The following is a 22,098-nucleotide window of genomic DNA, read 5'->3' as shown; positions in this document are numbered from 1 at the left end:
GAGCGGGAAGGGAGAAAGAGAGAGATTAAGCAAGAGTACGTCTAAAAATACAACACTTGAACTTAGAATGCCATGGAAAATGGTCTCTCAATATTAACGAATATTTGAATACAAACAATTGTTTTCTCTGCATTTTTTTGTATACCAAAACATGGTTTTGAAAGTTATTTGATCGATTTTTTTTCTGTGAAAATGGAACATTAAAAGAAATATATTTTCCAACGCTATTTACAGAAATACATGAACATTCCCATTTACAAAACAAATACAACTCTTCAATGCAATAATTAAAAGTCTAATAAATTTATATGAAATAAATATATATATAAAAACTCATCATTTTGCGTTAATAGAGCAATACTACAAAACTTATATCAAATAAATTTTTATTAGAGTTCATGAAGGCAAGATTGCATTTGTAAGAAATTCACAAAAGTATGATAAATAAATCATAATTCATATTTCAGGTGTAGAATGGCAAAAGATAATAAATTATAAAACGTGATGTATTTTTAGGAAAACAGGTTATATTGAATTTCATTATATAATGAATGCAATCAGTCTCTCAATATATGAAATAACCATATCTAGGGTGCATATAATGCATTCATATGAGATTAGAAGTTTATAAAGGGGAAATGTCCTGCACAGCAAAAACTGTGGTACATAGAGGACCACACCAGTTATTTTACACTGGTGTTAAATTGGTGGTGTTAGTTTTACACCTATAGGTGTTATTACAACACCTATGGTTGTTAAATTTACACTCTTTGGTGTTATGTTCAATCTCTCTCTAGGGTGTTATTTTAACACCTCAGGGTGTGGTCCTCTATTAACACCAATTGGTGTCAGTTTTAATACCAGTTTTTACAGTGTGTGCTTGTACTTTACAGTACAGACCAATATCAAAGAACATGTATTCTCATACATGTAGAATATCAATAAACCAAATGGTTTAACAATATTTACATATATTCACATTTGATATAATAAAATACAATGTATTACTGTGAGAATGGGGAAAGGAATGTCTTTTTGCTTGTACTTTTGGGTACAGACCAACATAGAAGCTCACAGCATACTCTATCAAACTAAATGGTTTCCAGGTTATAAACATTATTCATATCTGAAATAATCATACCTGTATATATTTAGGATGCATACAATGTGTATATTTTGTGAGAATAGAAGAAGTTCAGGGGAAGATATGTCATTTTAGTTGCTTGTCCCTTTCAGTACAGATCGATTTGGACAGAAGCTTGAGTTTACTCTAATTAAACAAAATTGTTTCAGGGTATAAAAATATTTATATAAACTATGAAATAATCATATCTAGAATGCATACAGAGTGAGACTAGAAATTTGAAGGGGGGGGGGACATGTCTCCTTGCTTGAACTTTTACCAATTTGAAAGCTGGCTTCTAGAATTTAATCAAACCATATGGTTTCAGTGCATAAAAACAGGGCCGGAAATCTCCCCCTAAAGGTAGGGGGGACAAGGGGCTGGAAAATTTGACCCCCCCCAAAAAAAAAGTTATTACCCCAAAAATAAGCTCATCTCATCCTAAAATACATACCATCATGAAAGACCAGTGATGTATTTCTTACCATCATAAAAGACCAGAAATAGTAGGGGGACATTAATTGTGTCCCCCTGGGATTTCCAGCCATGCATAAATATTCATATAAACAATGTTTATATCTGAAATAACCATATTGAGGGCGCATACATTGCACTCACGTGACACTGGAAGTTTGAAGGGGAAGGTTATGTCCTTTGCTTGCACTTTTCGGCCCATACCAATATAGAAGCAAGCTCATAGAATACTTCAAATCAAACCACAAGTTTTCATGTTGAACTTCCCCTTAAACGTTGACAGAAACACGTGAAGTGCTAAGTCATTTCATACAGAGTATGTACTTAGTGTCATCTTCAGGAAATACTACTAATGGGACAGATAATTCATTCACACAATTTGGCCTACATCCAACTGGAGTAGTTGTGATCTCCATATAGTACTAACAGAACATTCTAATTTTAGATTATATACACGTCATACTGGAATTAGATAAACACGGAATGATATTAATAAAGTAACAAATACCTGATACGAAATAAGTGTACAGTTTGACTTGTGTTTTGAGAGTAAATGTGTAGCAAAAGTTATCAAAATATTGATGGAATTGATTTTGGTTAGTAAACATTTTTATTACATCACACAGTAGAGGTGTCAGAGGGTCAGAGCCTATAACATATACTCTATGCCCTTTTTTAAGTGGTAATTTTTACATGTATTATAAGTGATTTCTAAAACTTTTGACAACTTCACACAAACACATTTTTAAATGCAAGAAATATATTGAATCGAAGTAACAAAATTTCCTTCTTTTCTTTGGCCATTTCCTCAGTTTTTTTTTAATATTTTCATTCTATCTGCTCATTTGAGTATGACCAAGACAGGTCAGAAGTGTCACAGCCTAAAAAGGTTTATTACTTTAAAGGGGAGTTCACCCTGATGAAAAGTTTGTTATAAAAATAGAAGGGAAAAAAATATTGGTGAAGGTTTGAGGAAAATCCATCATAGATTTATAAGAAAGTTATCAGAATTTTAAAGTTTTGGATTTGTGATGTCATATACCAGCAGTTGCCCTATGTTATGTAATATCAAATGCATAAATTTCAATTTTTTAATGGTTCCCTATGACTCGATCATTTAAAAAATTTCTTCCAGGATCAGTCGTGAAATGATTTGTCTATTGATATACTGAAGGTACAATAAAAACTATTTTCTTTTTGCCCAATAGAAGTGAACACCCTGTATAATGTTGGTAAGCAGTTTCCCTAAACAATTGTCAAATGGTCATAACAATGGAGACATCCTGTCATATCTTCATTAATGATTGTTTGCATTCAACATTAAAGGATTTTTTTATGAAGAACTGCACTGAAAAAAATTCTGCTATTGGGAGAGGTTACTCACCCGGGATACTCATGCACTTCTGTTGGATATAATATGAACGATAACTTGAGTGAGTTTCTTTGAGTATTCATGAGTGACCAGTGGGTGAACTTTGACCTTGAAATGACCCCAGTTTGACCTCTAGAAGAACATGGATTGTAAGGACTTTCGGAAGTTGGCCATTTCTTGATGTTGCTGCATGGGATGAATGAAAAAGGATATAAAAAGGATCAAAGAGAGCACATTCATGGCACAGTCACAATTTCCCTACGTTGGCCGTACAGCAAGTCCAAAACAGCCGTTTCAACATTTTTTGTACCAGCTACATATGGGTGGTTTGAATAATATTAGTTAAAACGATCGTTTCCGACTCGCCGTACAGCGGGCGTAGAGGAAGTGTGACTGCGCCATTACCAATAGAGATACGGTATACAGCTTTTATTATGTCAATATTGTTATTCTTTTGTCCTCATATTGGCAGCATTCTTGACTTTTCCATTCATTTTCATATTAAAAAAGGAGAATATATTAACAAGTCAAATCTAATGATAATAATATATACAAAAAATTTCAACAAATTTTTCAATTACATTAAAAAAAAATCATTATTTGTTTTTAATTTGCTTTGTCAATTTTGAGTGTAATGATTAGCATATAAAACAGAATTTAATGAAAACACTGCACTGGGAACATACGGGTATGACATCACAATGAGAAATTGGGGGAAATCCCCCTCATCAGCAGCATGCTGTGAATGACCTCACTAACAAATGACAGCTCTCCCATGATTTGTTCCTACATTTTCTTAACGATCACCAGTTTGTTTGTCTAACACTTTTTGTGTTTCATTCAAGGCAAACATATAGAAGGAAATTACCCTTGACTGGTCATTTTTTTTTTGCTTGGAATTTAATTTTCCAATTCCTGGGTTGCACCACAGATGGTGAAATAAAATGGGGAAATAAAAGAGAAAAAGGAAAATAATTGAGTCAACTATTTCCTCAAGGAGCAGGGTCTGGTATAATAAGTGTACAACTTTCATTTCATTGTGATGAGGTAATGATATTTATATCATTAATACTAATCATAATTTATAGTGAAAAAGGGCATTTTGAGTTGACTAATCATGCCATATTCCATAATGCTTTTAATTCACATTGTAAGAATTTCCAAATCTTCCCTTCATCTTTGCTTTTTCTTTGCCTTTTGCAAAAACTTGCCCCATTTCCAAGTGACAAAACAATATTGACCTAAATCAAAGTGAAACATTTACAATTAATTTAGTCAGGAATTATTAGGGCATATAGTACATGTATTCATATGGAAAAAGGCATTGTTCAATACTTTATGTTTCAGTCAAGACAGTCCTTATTGTCAAATCTGTAAAAAATGAAATATTATATTATTCAAACAATAAAAAGCAAAACAAATAGTGAGTGAGGGACATCAACTGTCTCATTTGCATGTGACTGAGTTGTGCATATCAATATTTTGTGAAAAATAAAATAAACTTTAAAATGTCAACTTTTTTTTTTATTTTTCATCCGATTTTGATGAAATTTTCAATGTTATGCTAGTTTGATTTTTCTCTATTTACTCAAATCATATTTTTTCTGGGGGTGTACTTGACCTTTAAATGAGAAATAGCTGAGCTACCATTACCAAACTGATCAAGAACATTTCATTATTTTAAAACCTGAAAACCAGTATTTTGGTGAGAAATCAGTATTTTCAAAGAAAAAGCATAAGACAAACATCTACAAATAAAACTTTAGAAATCGTCTTTTTCCATGAAACCATCAGTATAAATTCTCATTTCAGAGTTCGTATTACAGAAACCAGTACTACTTGGTAGCTTTGATATAGGAATAGTCCTTAATTTGGACTGACTCCCTCCCAGTTCAAACCTCTCTTGTGAATTCCATGCAGCAAAAGTGGCACTTTTTTTTGGTCAATGGTTTATTCTTTGTCTGCTGGTATAATGGATTGCCATCAAAAAACAAAATCATTAATAATACTGATGAATGATATTGAAGCTATAACCCTTGAAACTTGGTTTTGATACCATATTCAATAACTTACTGGTATATTAGGTTACTATTGTTTACAATAAATGCCTCTAAATGATAAACAGAGCATGGTCATATTAAATGAACTTGATTCCATATCGGTGGGTATTATTGAAATCTAACACATTAATAGCGACCAGTCATTCACTAGTTTTCAAGCCCAGACCCTTGGTTTTCGCCCGGGAGGGGGGGGGGGGCAGTCAAATATATTGCTGTACACACACGTGATCAAGGAATTTCCAAACACCCCCTAAACAAGTTGTCGCCAAAATATGACCTCGGGGAAAAAGCTTGGGGGAAAAATACTCTTATCAGTTTGGCTAGTCTTAAAAAAAACTTTGGGGAAAAAAAATACCTAAAAATTTATACATTTGACCCGTGATTGACCAATCTTTCAAAACCACCCTTTTTCTTGAAAATCTAGGTTTTTGATACCCTAACGAGTCCATGCACAGACCGCGTCCAAAACTGAAAAAACACCCCTTTAAACATGTTTTTTGGGTCCCGCATGTGTACAGCAATATATTTGACTGCCCCCCCCCCCGGGGGTGTTCGCAATTCGCATGATGCAGACTGTTCAGCAGAGTCTGAATTAGTGAGACTATATTCACTATGTAGAGAGGTTGGCTCTTATTTGACATAGACAGATAGTTTGGAGTCTAGTCTTTACTCTACACATGGTATAATTGGTTAATGTGTCATATCGTGTCATATCAAGCACCACGAACCGTCCTCTCTGCGCACTTCGATGCGAAAGATAGTTTGGCAGAAACGCACTTACAGAAAAGTTTTTTTTAAACCAGCAATAAGTGCACCTTCAAGGAGAGCAAATTGTTTACTGGTGTCTTCGTTTTATAGTTCAGGTTACAAAGTGTTGTCCCGTATCTTTAAATTTTCTTGAAGTTAATTATTTACGCTACAGTGGGCATCGTAACAGAGCGGACAGTTTGTGGGAAATCGCGAGGCGCGATAGTGCACTGTATCTATTCCTCTCTGTTACGATGCCCACTGTAAATAACTTCAAGAAAATATAAAGATACAGGATAAAACTTTGGAACCTGAACTTTTGAACGAAGACAACCGTAAACAATTTGCTCTCCTTGTAGGTGCACTTATTGCTGGCCTGGTCTTAAAAAAGCTTTTCTTTAAATGCGTTTTCTGCAAACTTAACTTTCGCATCGAAGTGCGCAGAGAGGACTGTTCGTTGTGCGTATGACGATATAAGAGTCTGTGCATGCAGGCTACTAGTAGTAGTAGTCTTTCACAGTGACCATTGTATGTCTTTTCATTTGCACAAGTACTAGTACAATTTTATGATGGATCATTAAGAGGTAATTGCCCTCTGGTCTTCACCCGGACCCACTGTGTCTACTTTCCGTTTGGCTGGGCCGTTTGTTCTCATTCCACATGCTACATCTTTGTTTGTCAACAAATGGCAGTTCATCTACTAACCATTTGTTCTCAACCCGTATGGTCTAATTTTATTTTTTTTTCTCTTTAAAATCAGTTCATCAAATAACCATTTGTCCTAAAGTGCCATTTAGCCAATTTACCATTTTGTCTACCATGTCTACATGTATACCCACTTGGCTAATATCCACTTGATCTGACACATCTTTATAGTTCATCATCTACTATTAAACCATTTGGTCTCATCCCACATAGTCTAATTTTAGTTTACGTACACCGCACACCTTACGACTGTTCGCGATCCGATTTTGGAACAGATCGCACTTTGCTCATTTTCTGAAAATGTGAATGGAACATATCATTTTATTTGAGGTTAAAATTAATTGAAATAATACTAATCAATATCACCATTTTGAAAGATTGCAAATCTTTATTTCGGAGTAAAGGCCAACTTAGTTTCAAATCGTAGCCAATCGTAATTACGACTAGGTATTACATTCGCTTTTATTCTAAGACAGACGATAGCATAATCACATATTTGAACATCTAGAGGTATTCGTCTGACGATTTCCAACATTCACAGTAAGATATTCCAAGTCTCAATATTAGCATCAAATTCTACAACATTTTATTCCGAAATCGGGTCGCAGACCAATCGTGAGGTGTGCGGTCGCCTCTACATCAACTACCATTTGGTCTAATTTCAATTTAGCCCACATACTTATGTATAATTTCCAGTTAGGCTTTACTGATTTGACTAATATTGACCTGACCTAACACATCTGAGTCTATACGTATAAATTTTAAATTTTATGAACCAGACTTATTTTGAAGGCAGACTAAGCAGTGATTAGACATTGTGGATTCTGGCCTTTATGGAGTAATGATGAATAGATCAGGGATGGTTTGACAAAATGACAAAGACTGAGAAGAAACTGAGGGCCTTTTCACACGTTAATCTTGAATCATAGTATTCATGATTGCATTTCATCTTAAGAATTATTGGACCTTTCACACGCTCACTCGAAAACTGTGATTTGAATTTGAATTCCTGAGCGAAGGCGGAATGCGTCCTGTGACTTGTCAATCAAAGCACTGCATTGATACGATGAGTGCATGACAATTGTATTACCTACGGAAGTGCTTGAAAAAACATGTAAGCTCCACCCCCAAAGAAGTTTTGGAGGTCAAGCCTTTCACAAGTAAAATTTGTACCATGATTTGAGTGAAACTAAATTGAAATTCACCTCCGGAGTAGAATTTGAATTCATGATTGTGATTAGCGTTTATGATTCTCCTTTGATTTCACGTGTGCTAAAAATTCGTAATCAGCCTTATTTTTCACTGGAATCATCATTCAAATTAATTTTTTTTTACCGTGTGAAAGGGGGTAAGTCAGTTTAACCAGGATGGTGTTAAGATGACCTGAGAATGAGACTCTACTTGTGGTCCAAGTGAATCAAAACCATAATACAATGCCAAAGAAGACAACTTCTTATTTTTACATAAAAATGTTAGATTAAGAAACTACAAAGGCGTTTTATTTCTATCATGGTTGGACTCGATGGGGGTATGATCTGATGACAACAATGACTATCATGATATTTATGACAATCAGTGAATTAAACCATTTACATTGCCTGAAAAGACAAATTATTATTCTTATATAAAAAGGATAAGTTGGATCAATGACTTCAAAGATTGGTTCTTTCTATAGCATTGCGCTCAATGGGAGGTACGTTTTAACAATGGCAACAACAATGACTCTCATATTTACGACAATGAATAATAAAGAGAAAATATCAATCATACGAAAACAATCATAATGAAAGAGAAAGAAATATAAGAGGTAGAAGGAAAAAAAGGAGGATAACAATGCATGGTGGAAGGAGAAGGGGGAAAAAAAGGGGGGGGGGGAGGACCAAGAAATTATGAAAAGCCCCCCCCCAAAAAAAAAAAAGCAGATGAGGAGAAAAAAGAAATGACAAAAACAATGATGATGAAGATTGAAGAAAGAATTGGCCCTCTTCCTATTGGCTGTAATAAATTTCAGGGTGCTACATAAGCACTTGCCCGATTGCCCGGGGCAAGTTAAAGTTAGAGTCGGGCAAGTGTTTTGAAGTAAAGACCAAAACTACTTGCCCGAATTGGGTAAGCAAAATTTACACAGTAGAATGACCAAAATGTCGACATGATATGATATTGACCATAATTTGGGTCAAGGCAGGCGAGATAAAATCACTTTGGAAAAGGAAATGCAATAACAAGGTAGATCAGTTCATGTCAAAAGAGAGAAAAGGGCCAATGGTTTATAAAACCAAACAAGTGGAATGCCTCTGGCCGTCTCACCTGCACCACGCGGTTCAATATAGCAGCAGTGCTGACTTTGAATACTACTCTAACTCGCACAAGATGTTCAGTGATACATGGTTACTCTTATGTCCACTTTTTATGAACTAGACCAATAAACTTACAGAGATATGATGGTTATTCAACAAAAAACCCCAACATGGCCAAAGTTCATTGACCTTACATGACCTGTGACCTTGATCATGTGACCTGAAACTCGCACAGGATGTTCAGTGATACTTGATTACTCTTATGTACAAGTTTCATGAATCAGATCCATAAACTTTCAAAGTTATGATGGTAATTCAACAGATACACCCAGTTCGGCCAAAGTTCATTGACCTTTGACCTTGGTCATGTGACCTGAAACGTGCACAGGATGTTCAAAGATACTTGATTAGTATAATATCCAAGTTTAATGAACTAGACTAATAAACTTTCAAAGTTATGATGGTAATTAAACAGATGCCCCCAATTCGGCCAAAGTTCATTGACCCTAAATGACCTTTGACCTTAATCATGAGACCTGAAACTTGCACAAAATGTTCAGTGATGCTTGATTACTATTATGTCCAAGTTTCATGAATCAGATCCATAAACTTTCAAAGTTATGATGGGAATTCAACAGATATCTGCAATTCGGCCAAAGTTCATTGACCCTAAATGACCTTTGACCTTGGTCATGTGACGTGAAACTCGTGCAGGATGTTCAGCGATACTTGATTAACCTTATGTCCAAGTTTCATGAACTAGGTCCATATATTTTCTAAGTTATGACGACATTTCAAAAACTTAACCTCAGGTTAAGATTTCGATGTTGATCCCTCCAACATGGTCTAAGTTCATTGACCCTAAATGACCTTTGACCTTGGTCATGTGACATGAAACTCTAATAGGATGTTCAGTAATACTTGATTAACCTTATGGCCAAGTTTTATTAACTAGGTCCATATACTTTCTAAGTTATGACGTCATTTCAAAAACTTAACCTCAGGTTAAGATTTGATGTTGACGCCGCCGCCATCGGAAAAGCGGCGCCTATAGTCTCACTCTGCTTCGCAGGTGAGACAAAAATAGCGGAAAAATCTGAAAATTTACCTTACTATATACTATCGCCAAGCCGCTGCATTTGCCCATCACGATTCATGGTGTATTCTAGACCAAAAGCTTCAGTCTCTGTATTTTGGTTGTTCCGCTGAACTGCGTTGGCTCACTCGCCAATACATAGACTGAAGAGCTTGGAGGCCCGTACGTACAGACAACGTATTTTAGCAGTAACGTTAGATCTAACAGTGGAAACCCGATTTTCCGATCGTTTTTTTTGTACATAAAATGTCACATTATGAAAAAGAAATCACATCCACATTTACGAAAAATGTTTAAAATTCAGAAATATCATACCTTAGACCGCAGTTACCGCTAATTCCTTTGAAATAATGATCGAAACATCGTCATCTTCGATCCTTTCGTTGGTCAACGTAAGTTGCCATCTTGGATGACGTCATCATCCTTACAGACGTATTTACCAGTCGCAAAATATCGCGATTTGAGCCGCTGCTTTGCGCTTGTATGCCAACAACGGCAACGGTGCATGGTGTGATCCGCAGCAGTTTTCACAGAGTTACTAAACATTCGAAACTTCGCGAAGGCAAAATACAAGGCCCCGTATTCACAACACACACATTCTGCTCGCATCCATTTACCTAGACTTGTTTTCCAGCCGTTTTGGATAAAATAGCGGAATTTTGACTTAGAAAAAACGGAAATGGAACACAGGAAAAAAGCGGAAATTGAAATCGGTCTTAAAAATGAAAATAGCGGATTTCCGCTAAATAGCGGAGATTTCACAGGCCTGTAAACTAGTACTATTAGTACTTTGACCACTGGAGTAGTGTTGGAAGACATTTCTATCAGTATTATCTTTATTAGTAGTACAGATGTTGTTAGTAGTTGATGTATAACGTGTAGTAGTAGTAGTAGCAGCAGCAGCAGCAGAAGTACAGTTGTACATGTATAGTAAAGGATGCATTCATATCTAAGGTTATTTCCCGACCTAATTATACTGTTATAATTCATATAAAGAATATATTTCCAATCATGAACTCAGCAAAATCAGATCTCTTCAGCCCATTCAATTAGTGATAAACAGTATGGATATGTTGCAAAAACAAAACTCAACAAAACAAACATTACAACAAGAAAAACTCTATAACAATTGAGCAAAACAAAGCTAATAATGGACGGTTGTTAAAAGTATGAAGTACTTGTAGTCCAAATTAATAAAAGGTACGTCTAAAGAGGGCGCTAGTCCAGAATTTGCTACAGTGCCCCAATACAGTTGAGAAGAGGGAAGTGGTACTTCCTGCACTATAGGCAAGATGTAAATGTGTTTTAGGGGCAGGGATTGAACAAAAGAATGAGTGCTACATGGTTCCAACTGGATCCAACTCAGGCACTGAATATTTAAGACTCTAAATATTCATGCACTAGACTTGCTGTAGAAGGCCCATCTCAGCAATAACCACAAATATCAACTGATATATTTTAGAAGATACACAAGTCTTTCTCCTCCTCTTTTCCTCCTCGCTCTTCTTCCCATTCCTCCTTTTCTTTTCTGTCCTCATGGTTATTGTTTTCATTTTCATAATTACTGAAGATTTCTCTCTTATTTTTTCCCTTCCCCACTCCTCCCTCCCTCCTTCCTTCCACCCACCCACCCACCCATCCATCCACCCACCCACCCACCCACCCATCCATCCACCCATCCATCCATCCATCCACCCACCCACCCACCCACCCACCCATCCATCCATCCATCCATCCTCTTCCTTTTTCTCATCACTTCTTGTCTTCTCCCCCTTCTTCTTATTCTTCTCCTCCTTCACTTCCTTTTCCTCCTCCTTCTCTTTCTCTCATTCCCCCTCTTCTTCTCTGTTTTCTCTATCTCCTATCATCTTTGATTACTCACTGTATCCATGAGGATCTTCTTATGAAGGAGGTTCAGCTCCTTCTTCAGTTCTCCTTGAACATTGGTCTGCTGGCCTTGATGACACTGCTCCAGCTCTCCCATCGTCTGCAGGAACAGCAAAGAAAAACAACCGTCAATGAATAGGGGAAAGGACATGACATTGCTGGCATGTTTAAACCTTGTATCTCAGAATACAAAAGTTTTGAGGGCAGTAAAGAATAAACTATTTCCCACTGTCTGTAAGAACAGAAAACAAACAAACAAAAGAACAACAAACAGTCAATGGATAGAGAAAATAATGTAAAAGTGCTGGAATTTCAAATCCTTGTATCTCAAAATTTAAACATATTGACGGCAGTACAGGATAAACTATTTGGAAAGTTTGCAATGGTGGTAACCTAGAATTGTCTGAAAAGAGCCTTCTACTTTTTGTGGAGAATTATTCTAGGTAAATGCCGGTTACGATTTGTACGGTATTCATTAATTTTTGTTTTTCGTCAAATCTTTAAATAAACATGATTGATGTGGGTAAATGACAGTGGCCATAGGTTTCAAGCAGGGTTTTATTCCAAGTATATAGAACTACACGTATTGCTTGATGAAATTTGCTTTTGCTTTGTGATTTTACAAGAAAAACTGACTGTAAACCACAAGGTCCAGGTTCAAACCCCACCGCAGCACTGGCGTCCTTTGGCAATGCATTTATCTACATTTGCCACTCTCGACCCAGGTGTAGTAAATGGGTACCCAGTAGAAAGAAATTCCTTGAATGCTCAATGCGCCCGATCAGGGTAGCCGTACTAAAACCGGGGTAATAGTACGCAGCGCTCAGGAACATTTGTATTAAGCGCTATATAAATGTTGCATATTATTATTATTATTAAGAAAAACTTCACCTTTGCTCTCAATATTGGCTACTACATGGAAGAGTGACAGTATCAAACTACTTTGAAGTTACCTTGATGGCCACATCTCACATCTCATGAGGGTGTACAGATGAGTGTGGCAGGGTTAAGGAGGCTCTTAGAGCCCATTTAAAAACCCAATTTTGTCTTAAATTGCAGGAGTGTTGGTGCCTCAATTGTGGACTGTGGGAGTTTATTCCATCGATTGACAACCCTTTGGCTAAAGAAGTGTTTCCTTATATCCAGTCTAGATCATTGCTTGGCAAATTTAAGGGAGTGTCCCCTTGTTCTGGCACACTCTACTCTAGGCCCGTTTTGAAAGTCCATTTTTGATGCACGTGTACACGGCGTGTTTTTCGGTCGTGTACACGTGTACACGTTGTAAACACTGTGAGAGCGAGTTCTGTTTTCATGTCGACACGGACCCGCATCAATATGTCATAAAAAGGGGTCTATATAGCCTAAGTCACGGTTTTAAAGCTTACCTGAGAAGTTTGAAGTATCAATCCACAAAAATTGGTGCAAATTAAAAGTTTACTCGGCTTAGCAGCGCATTAAATTAATAAAGAATGCAAAAGAAAATCAGTGCAGGGCCCTAGCTATCGCCGACGCTCGGTGGATGCGCATTTTGTATACTGTACCGTACATGCATGCACAGATCGCTGCAGAATAAGTGTAACTGAGGTTATCGATTAATTTTCATTATTATGTTGCCAATTTGAAGAGCGTTTGTTTGTAGGCTTGTGTGCGAGCGTATAACACGTAAGTTATAGCGATGATCGCTATCGCAATTGGTGATTCTCAAATTGACTCTGAGTGTGATTGAGCAACGCTTTCGAGCTTTTGAGACCGGAGCAGACCCATTTCGTGCCGATTTCATGGTACAAAAACGTGAGTCTCCAGAAAGAATGTGGATTAAATTGGCGATTTTGGAAGTGAACTCACTCTGGATTAATTGAAATATGTTGACATATTAGTAATTAAAACATGTGCAGTGTCTGAGAACTAAGATTTAATGTGAGGCTGTGAGCTTGTTTATGCAGCTGCTACCGTGTACACGGTGATGGAATTTAGTACACGTGCACTGACTTGACCGTGCGTGTACCCGAAACGGGCCTACTCTACTCTCTGGAAGTAATTGTCCGGGTTTGATTTGTCCATTTGTGTAATGATTCGTTATGTTTGATTGAGGTCTCCCCTTTCTCTCCTTCTTTCTATCATCTTTGAGCTGAATGGTTACCAATGATATTGTGTGTGAACAGACTGAACATACTAGGCCCGTTTTGAAAGTCCATTTTTGATGCACGTGTACACGGCGTGTTTTTCGGTCGTGTACACGTTGTAAACACTGTGAGAGCGAGTTCTGTTTTCATGTCGACACGGACCTGCATCAATATGTCATAAAAAGGGGTCTATATAGCCTAAGTCACGGTTTTAAAGCTTACCTGAGAAGTTTGAAGTATCAATCCACAAAAATTGGTGCAAATTAAAAGTTTACTCGGCTTAGCAGCGCATTAAATTAATAAAGAATGCAAAAGAAAATCAGTGCAGGGGGCTATCGCCGACGCTCGGTGGATGCGCATTTTGTATACTGTACCGTACATGCATGCACAGATCGCTGCAGAATAAGTGTAACTGAAGTTATCGATTAATTTTCATAATATTGTTGCCAATTTGAAGAGCGTTTGTTTGTAGGCTTGTGTGCGAGCGTATAACACGTAAGTTGTAGCGATGATCGCTATCGCAATTGGTGATTCTCAAATTGACTCTGAGTGTGATTGAGCAACGCTTTCGAGCTTTTGAGACCGGAGCAGACCCATTTCGTGCCGATTTCGTGGTACAAAAACGTGAGTCTCCAGAAAGAATGTGGATTAAATTGGCGATTTTGGAAGTGAACTCACTCTGGATTAATTGAAATATGTTGACATATTAGTAATTAAAACATGTGCAGTGTCTGAGAACTAAGATTTAATGTGAGGCTGTGAGCTTGTTTATGCAGATGCTACCGTGTACACGGTGATGGAATTTAGTACACGTGCACTGACTTGACCGTGCGTGTACACGTGTACCCGAAACGGGCCTAGAACATACCTTATTGTATTGTTCAAAGAGTTGTCGGACGTTCTTGAGGCGCTGATTCATGGCTATGCAAGACTGCTGAACGACCCTCTGCTGCTGCTTCAACATCGTCTGCATCAAAAACATGGGATGCTTAGTTAGAAAATTATTTCAGACTACAGTTACCACGGGGGTGCTCACAAAGATGTGTAACATCAAATGCAGTAGTCATTATGCATATCCTCTTTTGAGCAAGATTTGACCAATATGGTGATCCATATTTCTAAATTAATAAGTCACTTTTAAAGAGAAATTCCAGTAGTTGCAGTAAACATTGATTTCATGAGAAAGTCTGTAAAACAAGGCTTAATTGTCAGTATATCATCGAGGATCTAGATCTGGTACAGTTACATTAACTGAACTTTGTGAAATCTTGAAATCTATGCTGAAAAATGTTCACACCGAAGATCCCCAACACAGATAAGTGCACGTAGGACAATGTATAATTATTGCTTAGAGCGTCGGGCCTGACACTCTACCCGAATCCTGTGCTTATTTGCTGATTTCTCAGCAATTACACAATTTCTTCCAGAATCCTTTGGCACATGCGTTTTATTTATACAAACAGACACTTTGGTGATTTTATTGGATTCTTACGAACTTATTTTGATTTCGTTACCAAAACTAGCATTTACCTTTTGTGAGACACCTCGCTGAGGTTTGATACCAGAGGGGTGTTTCACAAAAAAAAGTCTGATTGAAATCTAGTTTAAAGGTAAATGCCAGTTGTGGTAACGATATCAAAATGAGTTCGTACAGAATCCAATGAAATGACCACAAAGTGTCTGTTCGTATAAATAAAAATATGTGCCAAATGATTCGGGAAGAAACTGTGTAATTTCTGAGAAATTAGCAAATAAGCACAGGATTCGCGTCAAGCATCGGGCCAACATTCAGAGCAATAATAATACTGTCCCACGTGTGCTTATCTGTGTTGGTAATCTTCAGTGTGAACATTTCTCAGTGTAGATTTGAAGATTTCATAAAGTTCAGTTTATGTAACTGTACCAGATCTAGATCCTCCATGATATACTGACAATTAAGCCTGGTTTTACAGACTTTCTCATGAAATCAGCGTTTACTGCTACTGGTATTTCTCTTTAATTAAATACCCGGGTGTGTGCAGTGGAATAAGATGCATCAGGGTGTTGTTAAAAATAATTTTTTCAAGTTTGGAGAAGAAAAACATCACAACTTTACTTTCAAAATCAATCAGGAAACAGGCCTGTATAACATGATAAAGCTACCAAATGTGGAGTTGAGTGAATTCTTACATTTAAATTAATGACAGGAATGAGTCTCGTAATCATACGCTAAGGTTTATGTAAGAGGGTCCTGTATATTTATTGAAAAACTAAATGTAAGAGGCCCAAGAGGAGTTTAATGATTATCATACCTGAAGCTTTTCCTCATTTTCTTTCATTTTCTTCATATCTGTATCCCATTGGTCTAGTACTGTAGTCAATTGCTTGGAGTACTCGGCATGTAGTCTCTGTCTGTAGGAAACAAGATAATTGCATTTTTTATTCAGAAACATGATTCTTAGAATGGTAACAATACTAGGCATTTAGTCATCTATCTAGAAAAATGAATAATCCGAATCACGATTGGCAGCTCATCATTAAGAGAACTTTAGAGAGATCCCAGGACGAGCTTTATTTCAATCTTTGCCCGACATATCAACATCAAAATGCAAACACGTAAGTTGAAATTAATTACTAAAGGGCCTATTTAAACAAAGTTCTTTTATCAAGTCCATAATGACAGAAGCAAGGTAAGGAGACATCACCAAATCCCATGGGCATCCATACTGCAATCATCTTTCATCCAATGATTTATTCGTAAGATTTCCAGTTTCTCTTTCCAAAATGAGGCACAAGATCCTAGTAAAAATATATTCATTCAAATATCCATCCGTTTGTCCACACCAGGGGCAAACATGCACAAATGAAATAGAAATAAAAAGATGCACTAAAATAATCAAATTTTCAAGACTGATCCTACTGATAATTTGGTGTCATACCTTTCCGTCTGTTGCATCTTCCAGATCTTTTCCACTTTGACGTTGGTGGATTTGAGGGTTTGTTGCGTCAGCGTTTCCAGACGTTTCTTTTTACCACTCATTGATTTCCTCATATCGGCTACAGCAAAGCGGTGACAGAAGTTGGAGGACAAAAAGGGAAAGAAGTTACATTTAAAAATGAATCCTGACAACCTTTTTTGAGCAATCTCTCCTCACTGATTGCATTAATTATCAAGTTATTACAATCTACATGCATTTCTATTTGTATCTGACTTCATAATAGTTTGTGAAAAAAGATTATAAATTTATATACCAAGTTAATTTAATAATAATAATAACAGGCAATTATATATAGTGCCATCTAATAGAAATATTCTATTCTGAGGTACGTTGTTATTATTATTACCCCTGCTTTAGCTCGAGCTGCCTTTCAGCACTCATGCAGTCAAGGAATTAATCCTGCCGGGAACCCATTCACCTCACCTGGGTCGAGTGCAGCACAAATGAGGATACATTTCTTGTTGAAGGAAATTACGCCATGGCTGGGATTTGAACCCACAACCCTGTTTAATTCAAAGTCAGAAGACTTATCCACTGGGCCACAACGCTCCACAAACATATATGTGGATTTCTCTGCCCTTTATAGCAATAAGAAATATCTCATCCCAATTATTAGTATGAATACAGTAATATGTTATCTTTACATTAGCTATGAATAAACTGGGAGAGGACCACCCCCCCTGAAATTTGATGCTTCGTAATAATGATAATAATCCAAAAAGTTCACTTACCACCAAAAGACTGGAGTACTGTCTGCATCTCTCCACTTTAAACATATATGATAAAAGGAGAAAATTTGTATCATTATGCAAATATAAAATCATATCTCTTTTTTTTATCAAGTTAAAAAAGAAAAATTTGGAAAAATTTCAATAGCAAGTACTGTAGGTATCGAATGATTTCATTGGATTTCTAAAGCAGAGTTAAATGATACAATGGCTGTCAATTTCACTTTATAAGCCATATTTCATTTGATCAACAACAAACAATTTATGCTAGAAATCTCCTAAGCTTTCTCTTGACCAATTAACTTGCAGAATGAGCTTGTAAATTTACATTGAAACAAGCTCTGTGAAATAAAACAATGTTTTAACTTTAATACTGATTTGCATTAAAGGAATAGTCAATTTGTTGGGGATAAAAAAAGTAAATAAGATATTCATTTTTCTCCAACAATGGCCACAAGGGTTACACATCAACTGCTGTGTGAGGTCTCAGGTCAGGAGGTTATGGGTTCAAATTCCACCCAGTCTGCCTGTGATTTTTTCACAGGCAGAACTAGACTTGCTGCGTTACCTATGTGGTATTGTTGGAGAAAAATGAATATCTTATTACTTAAATTTTACTTGTTTCAACAATTCGAATCTAGTGACTTTAGTGTAATTAATAATGTGGGATAAACATGCATTTGAATTTATGAAAAAAAAACGTCTGAAATTTCATATCAATTATTTGTATGATAATTTGCATCTCCAGTACAGTGGCAGTCAGCAATATTTGAGCATAGTTTACACTCGAATTTTACACTCGGGTCCACAATAGGAGAACAATAGATTCACTGGACCACTTCCTTTGTTCTTGCTCGAGTGTAAAATCAAGTGGAAATTATGCTCAAAGATTGCTGACTGGGTCTGTATGTAGCAAATGTTAATTGTTTCATGATAGCAGAACTTCCAAATGCTGATGTTATTTCTAGTCTTATCCATACATATTTTTCTCTTTCGGTTATTCATTTTGTTTCATCCATTAAAAATCAAACTCATTGCATATTATAGGAAAACGAGTCCTTCAATTTTTCTTGATGTGAAACATCAACATTTCACTTTCTTGTGACGATACTCACTCAATATTAATTCCTGGGGCGTTGCATTCCAATTCTTCTTCTTCATCACTGTCGTCATAGGATCGCTTCTTTCCTGCCTTCTTCACTTCAGAATCGTCCTCATCTGACCAAAGAAAAAGAAATATGACACAAAACTGACAAAAGAAAAGACAATTATCTGTTTGACATGTTCTAATAAAAGTCACTTAATCAACTACTTTGTCAAGTCCAGATGCAAATGATAGAGAATAAAAGAACACAAATATCAACAAAACAAAACAAATTCTGAGTTGATCAACATGTCATCACAAGAATCTTTTTGGAGAATGTAAACATGGTCTGAAAAAAATTATGGTTAATACATGTAATTAGTATTACATGTATTAACCAGGTACAGAATATATGCAGCAGTAGATAGCATAGACCAAACTGTAACTTAGTATCAAGACTTATACCATGAAGCTAGGCAGTCCCCAAAATAGATTTGCAATTCATTTTTGCAATGGCCTATGAAACAAACTTTTGGGACCCGTTTCATAAAGACTTGTTGTAAATGCAGTTTCCATAACAAGTTTACTATCAGCCAATCAAACTGGATGATTTCATTAGCTTTAAACTGTCATTGCCTTAACAAGTTTTATGAAAGGTGCCCCTGTAAATAAGGTAGACCAACTCAATACCTTTATCATTCTCAAGGGGATCCATACTGCTAGCATCGTCTTCAAAATCCATCTTGCTTGTACTGGCTCCTTCGGCAGCAGGCTTCTTCTTTCCTCCTCCCCCACTCTGCTTCCGGGAATTGGATGGAGCTCTGGGCATGGTGATCCTATCTAACTCGAATCCAACTTGAATCTACAAAAGTAATGGAGAAAAATAATGGCACCGATAAGTAAAATGTATTTGTATGGATCATCTAGATCTGTAATAATAGGCATCAAAATAACATCAGATCTAATTAGATTAGTCTTTGCCAGCCAAAGGTAGGTATATCTCTAGATCTAGACTTTTCTAGGGATCCAGAGTCTAACGTTAGACCCTACATGTAGTTCTGATCTAGATTCTATAACATACTTTATCAAAAGATGTGTGTTATTTAGACCTCAAATCGATCTCTCTAAAATTTCTTCAGGATGATGGATCTCTGACAAGATCTATATAGACCTAACGTTATAGCTAGACCTAGGTCTTTTCTCCGCCAGAGTAGGATTAGGAGCCAGGACATTTTGTGAAAACAGGTTTAGATCTAAGACTAAGACTAAACCACCAAGATATAGACTAGGCAAAGTTACTAGTTAGGCCAGATCTAGATTAATTTTTAGGACTAGATTTAGTCTAACTTTCTGTCTTGTCAATGTCAGTGTTTAATGTTATTGTTTAGATCTAACATTAAGCCTAACGTTTGATCAATCAATATCATAGCCTAGCTAGACCAGTATGGCAAGTTCCCCTTAACATTAGTCTGCGCAATTCTAGTATTATTAGATACGCAACGAACACATACTTTACTGGGCTGGGGACCACAATCAAAGTCTTAGAGTAGATCTAGGCCTAACATTAACAAGTTAGGCCTAGGTCTAGAAAGAGCCTACTCTAGATCCAACAACACATACCGGACTAGGCTAGGCCTAGTAGAATCTAAAAAGCTCTAAAAAGTTGGATCTCAGATCTATGACATTAGATTAAGTCCAGGCAAGTCCCACTTTTTTGTTCACATCAAGTTCAAGTTCAACTTAGTTAAACTCAGTATGATGGGGTGTCCAAACTTCGCGCACTTTTCAAAAATATTCATCAGGCTTAATTTTGTCCACAAATTATTCATAATTTATACAAAACCAATTCAAGAAATAGTAACCACATTGACGGCAAGATCGTAAACTATAAAATCATAGACGAAAATGTAAAGTAGGTCACGGGGTTTCGCCGGTATCGCGATCTCAAAAATCTATTCCGATCGGCGAATGCGGGCTGTGCTGGAAAACCGTTCAGAAAAAGTGTGACCTAACTTCGCGCACCAAAGCTTTTGTGGATATTTAAACAAAGACTCAAGCTCAAAAAGTGAAATATTTATATCAGATTGATGGCAAAATGCTATGGAATCGGTTAGTACCACATTTAACTCACATTTTTTATGATTTCTGCTTGTAAAATTGTGATATCGTGATGCTTGTTGCTTTCTTCAAAACGGGCGCTAACGGTGACAAATTTGCCGATCTTTTGCCAATATTTTCATGAATACTGGACTAATCCTAAAGAAACTTTCAGCGAAGGGTAATTTTAGGTCGCTTTTCACATTGATGATGTCAGATTTTAAGGATATTGGCTAGTTTTGGAGATAATGACCGTCCGCAAAGTTTGGACTCACTGCCATACTGTAACAGAGTAGGGTCTAACTCTAACATCTATAAAAGGGCATTATCGTGAAATTGGGAACCACTGTTCACTTCTTTATTCAGTCACACGCACGGTTCCCTAGGCTAGGGCTAGGCCCTAATTGATTCCACCTCCATTCACTTTGTCTTTGTACACAAGTGCTCGTATACAAATCGACGAGTGGTTCCCGAAACCACGATTTAGCCCTAAAAAGTAATATTTGGCCCAACTTAAAATGCCGGCCAGGTCGCACTAACGTTATATTACACGGATAATCAGTTGGTTGACTGCCGGAGGATGCCCGGCTAGCTTACCTCGAGCGAAGTTCGTGCAGGCTCCACTCCACTTCACTACCTGCACGAACTTCGCTCGAGGTACGGCTAGCTCAGCTTTGCCGGGCCGGCCCGGGGCGCCCGAGGTGTACCACCGGTGGACTACCTCGTGAAACTCGATCGCGCCGCGTCTACACAGAGTAACTTTTAGTTTTAAAACTTTTTCTCATTCTCTCATCTCATCATTCTTTACAGGAAAGAGGGAAAATAAATACATTACCGGTTCCAATACACGACACGTTGTAGAAGTTACCGAAATTTCAAAGAAAAAGTTGTGCTGCTGCTTATTTCTTTCTTTTTGGGGGTCAAGCTTCTCTTCCACTGCGATCTTTTCGATATATCGATCATGGATCATATGCGCGTACATATCGATCATCATGCACGAAATTCGCGCGTTCGCGCCGTACATATACCGCGCGCTGCGCAGTGGAGTAATAAAATTTTGCGGCAATCAATTATGCAAATAAGTTTCCATGTCGCGTCGTCGAACGTGGTCAATTAGAATCAGAATCAAGGGACGCACAACTGACGTTGGAAGGCAACAATTTGTACGGGTGACTGCGATTGCTAATCAATTTTTCCTGGCTGATAAACAACTCCTTGTTTGGCAACAGTATTCGCCAGATTTATTTAGTTATTTATTTATTTTTTTTTGGGGGGGCTCGTAAATATTTTGTAGATTTTGGGCCCCTCTATCCTCTTCACATGAAAA

General features: G+C 36.9%; 1 protein-coding gene across 1 annotated transcript; it reads right to left on the bottom strand.

The window, feature by feature from the left end:
* Positions 1–804: 804 nt before the first annotated feature.
* LOC121421732 (synaptonemal complex protein 3-like) lies at positions 805–21,705 on the bottom strand. The gene is made up of 9 exons (XM_041616514.1): positions 21,607–21,705; positions 19,365–19,536; positions 18,706–18,808; positions 17,594–17,628; positions 16,803–16,920; positions 16,176–16,275; positions 14,753–14,851; positions 11,757–11,861; positions 805–3,155 (listed from the first exon to the last, which is right to left on the bottom strand). Exons 2-9 carry the CDS (start codon positions 19,501–19,503, stop codon positions 3,102–3,104), a joined length of 753 nt encoding a protein of 250 aa, XP_041472448.1. The 5' UTR covers positions 19,504–19,536; positions 21,607–21,705; the 3' UTR covers positions 805–3,101.
* Positions 21,706–22,098: the final 393 nt, after the last annotated feature.

Source organism: Lytechinus variegatus, chromosome 9 (genome assembly GCF_018143015.1).
Source record: "Lytechinus variegatus isolate NC3 chromosome 9, Lvar_3.0, whole genome shotgun sequence".
NCBI lineage: Eukaryota > Metazoa > Echinodermata > Echinoidea > Temnopleuroida > Toxopneustidae > Lytechinus > Lytechinus variegatus.
The sequence above is the reverse complement of the archived record's forward strand: the minus strand, read 5'-3'. Positions and strand labels throughout refer to the sequence as shown.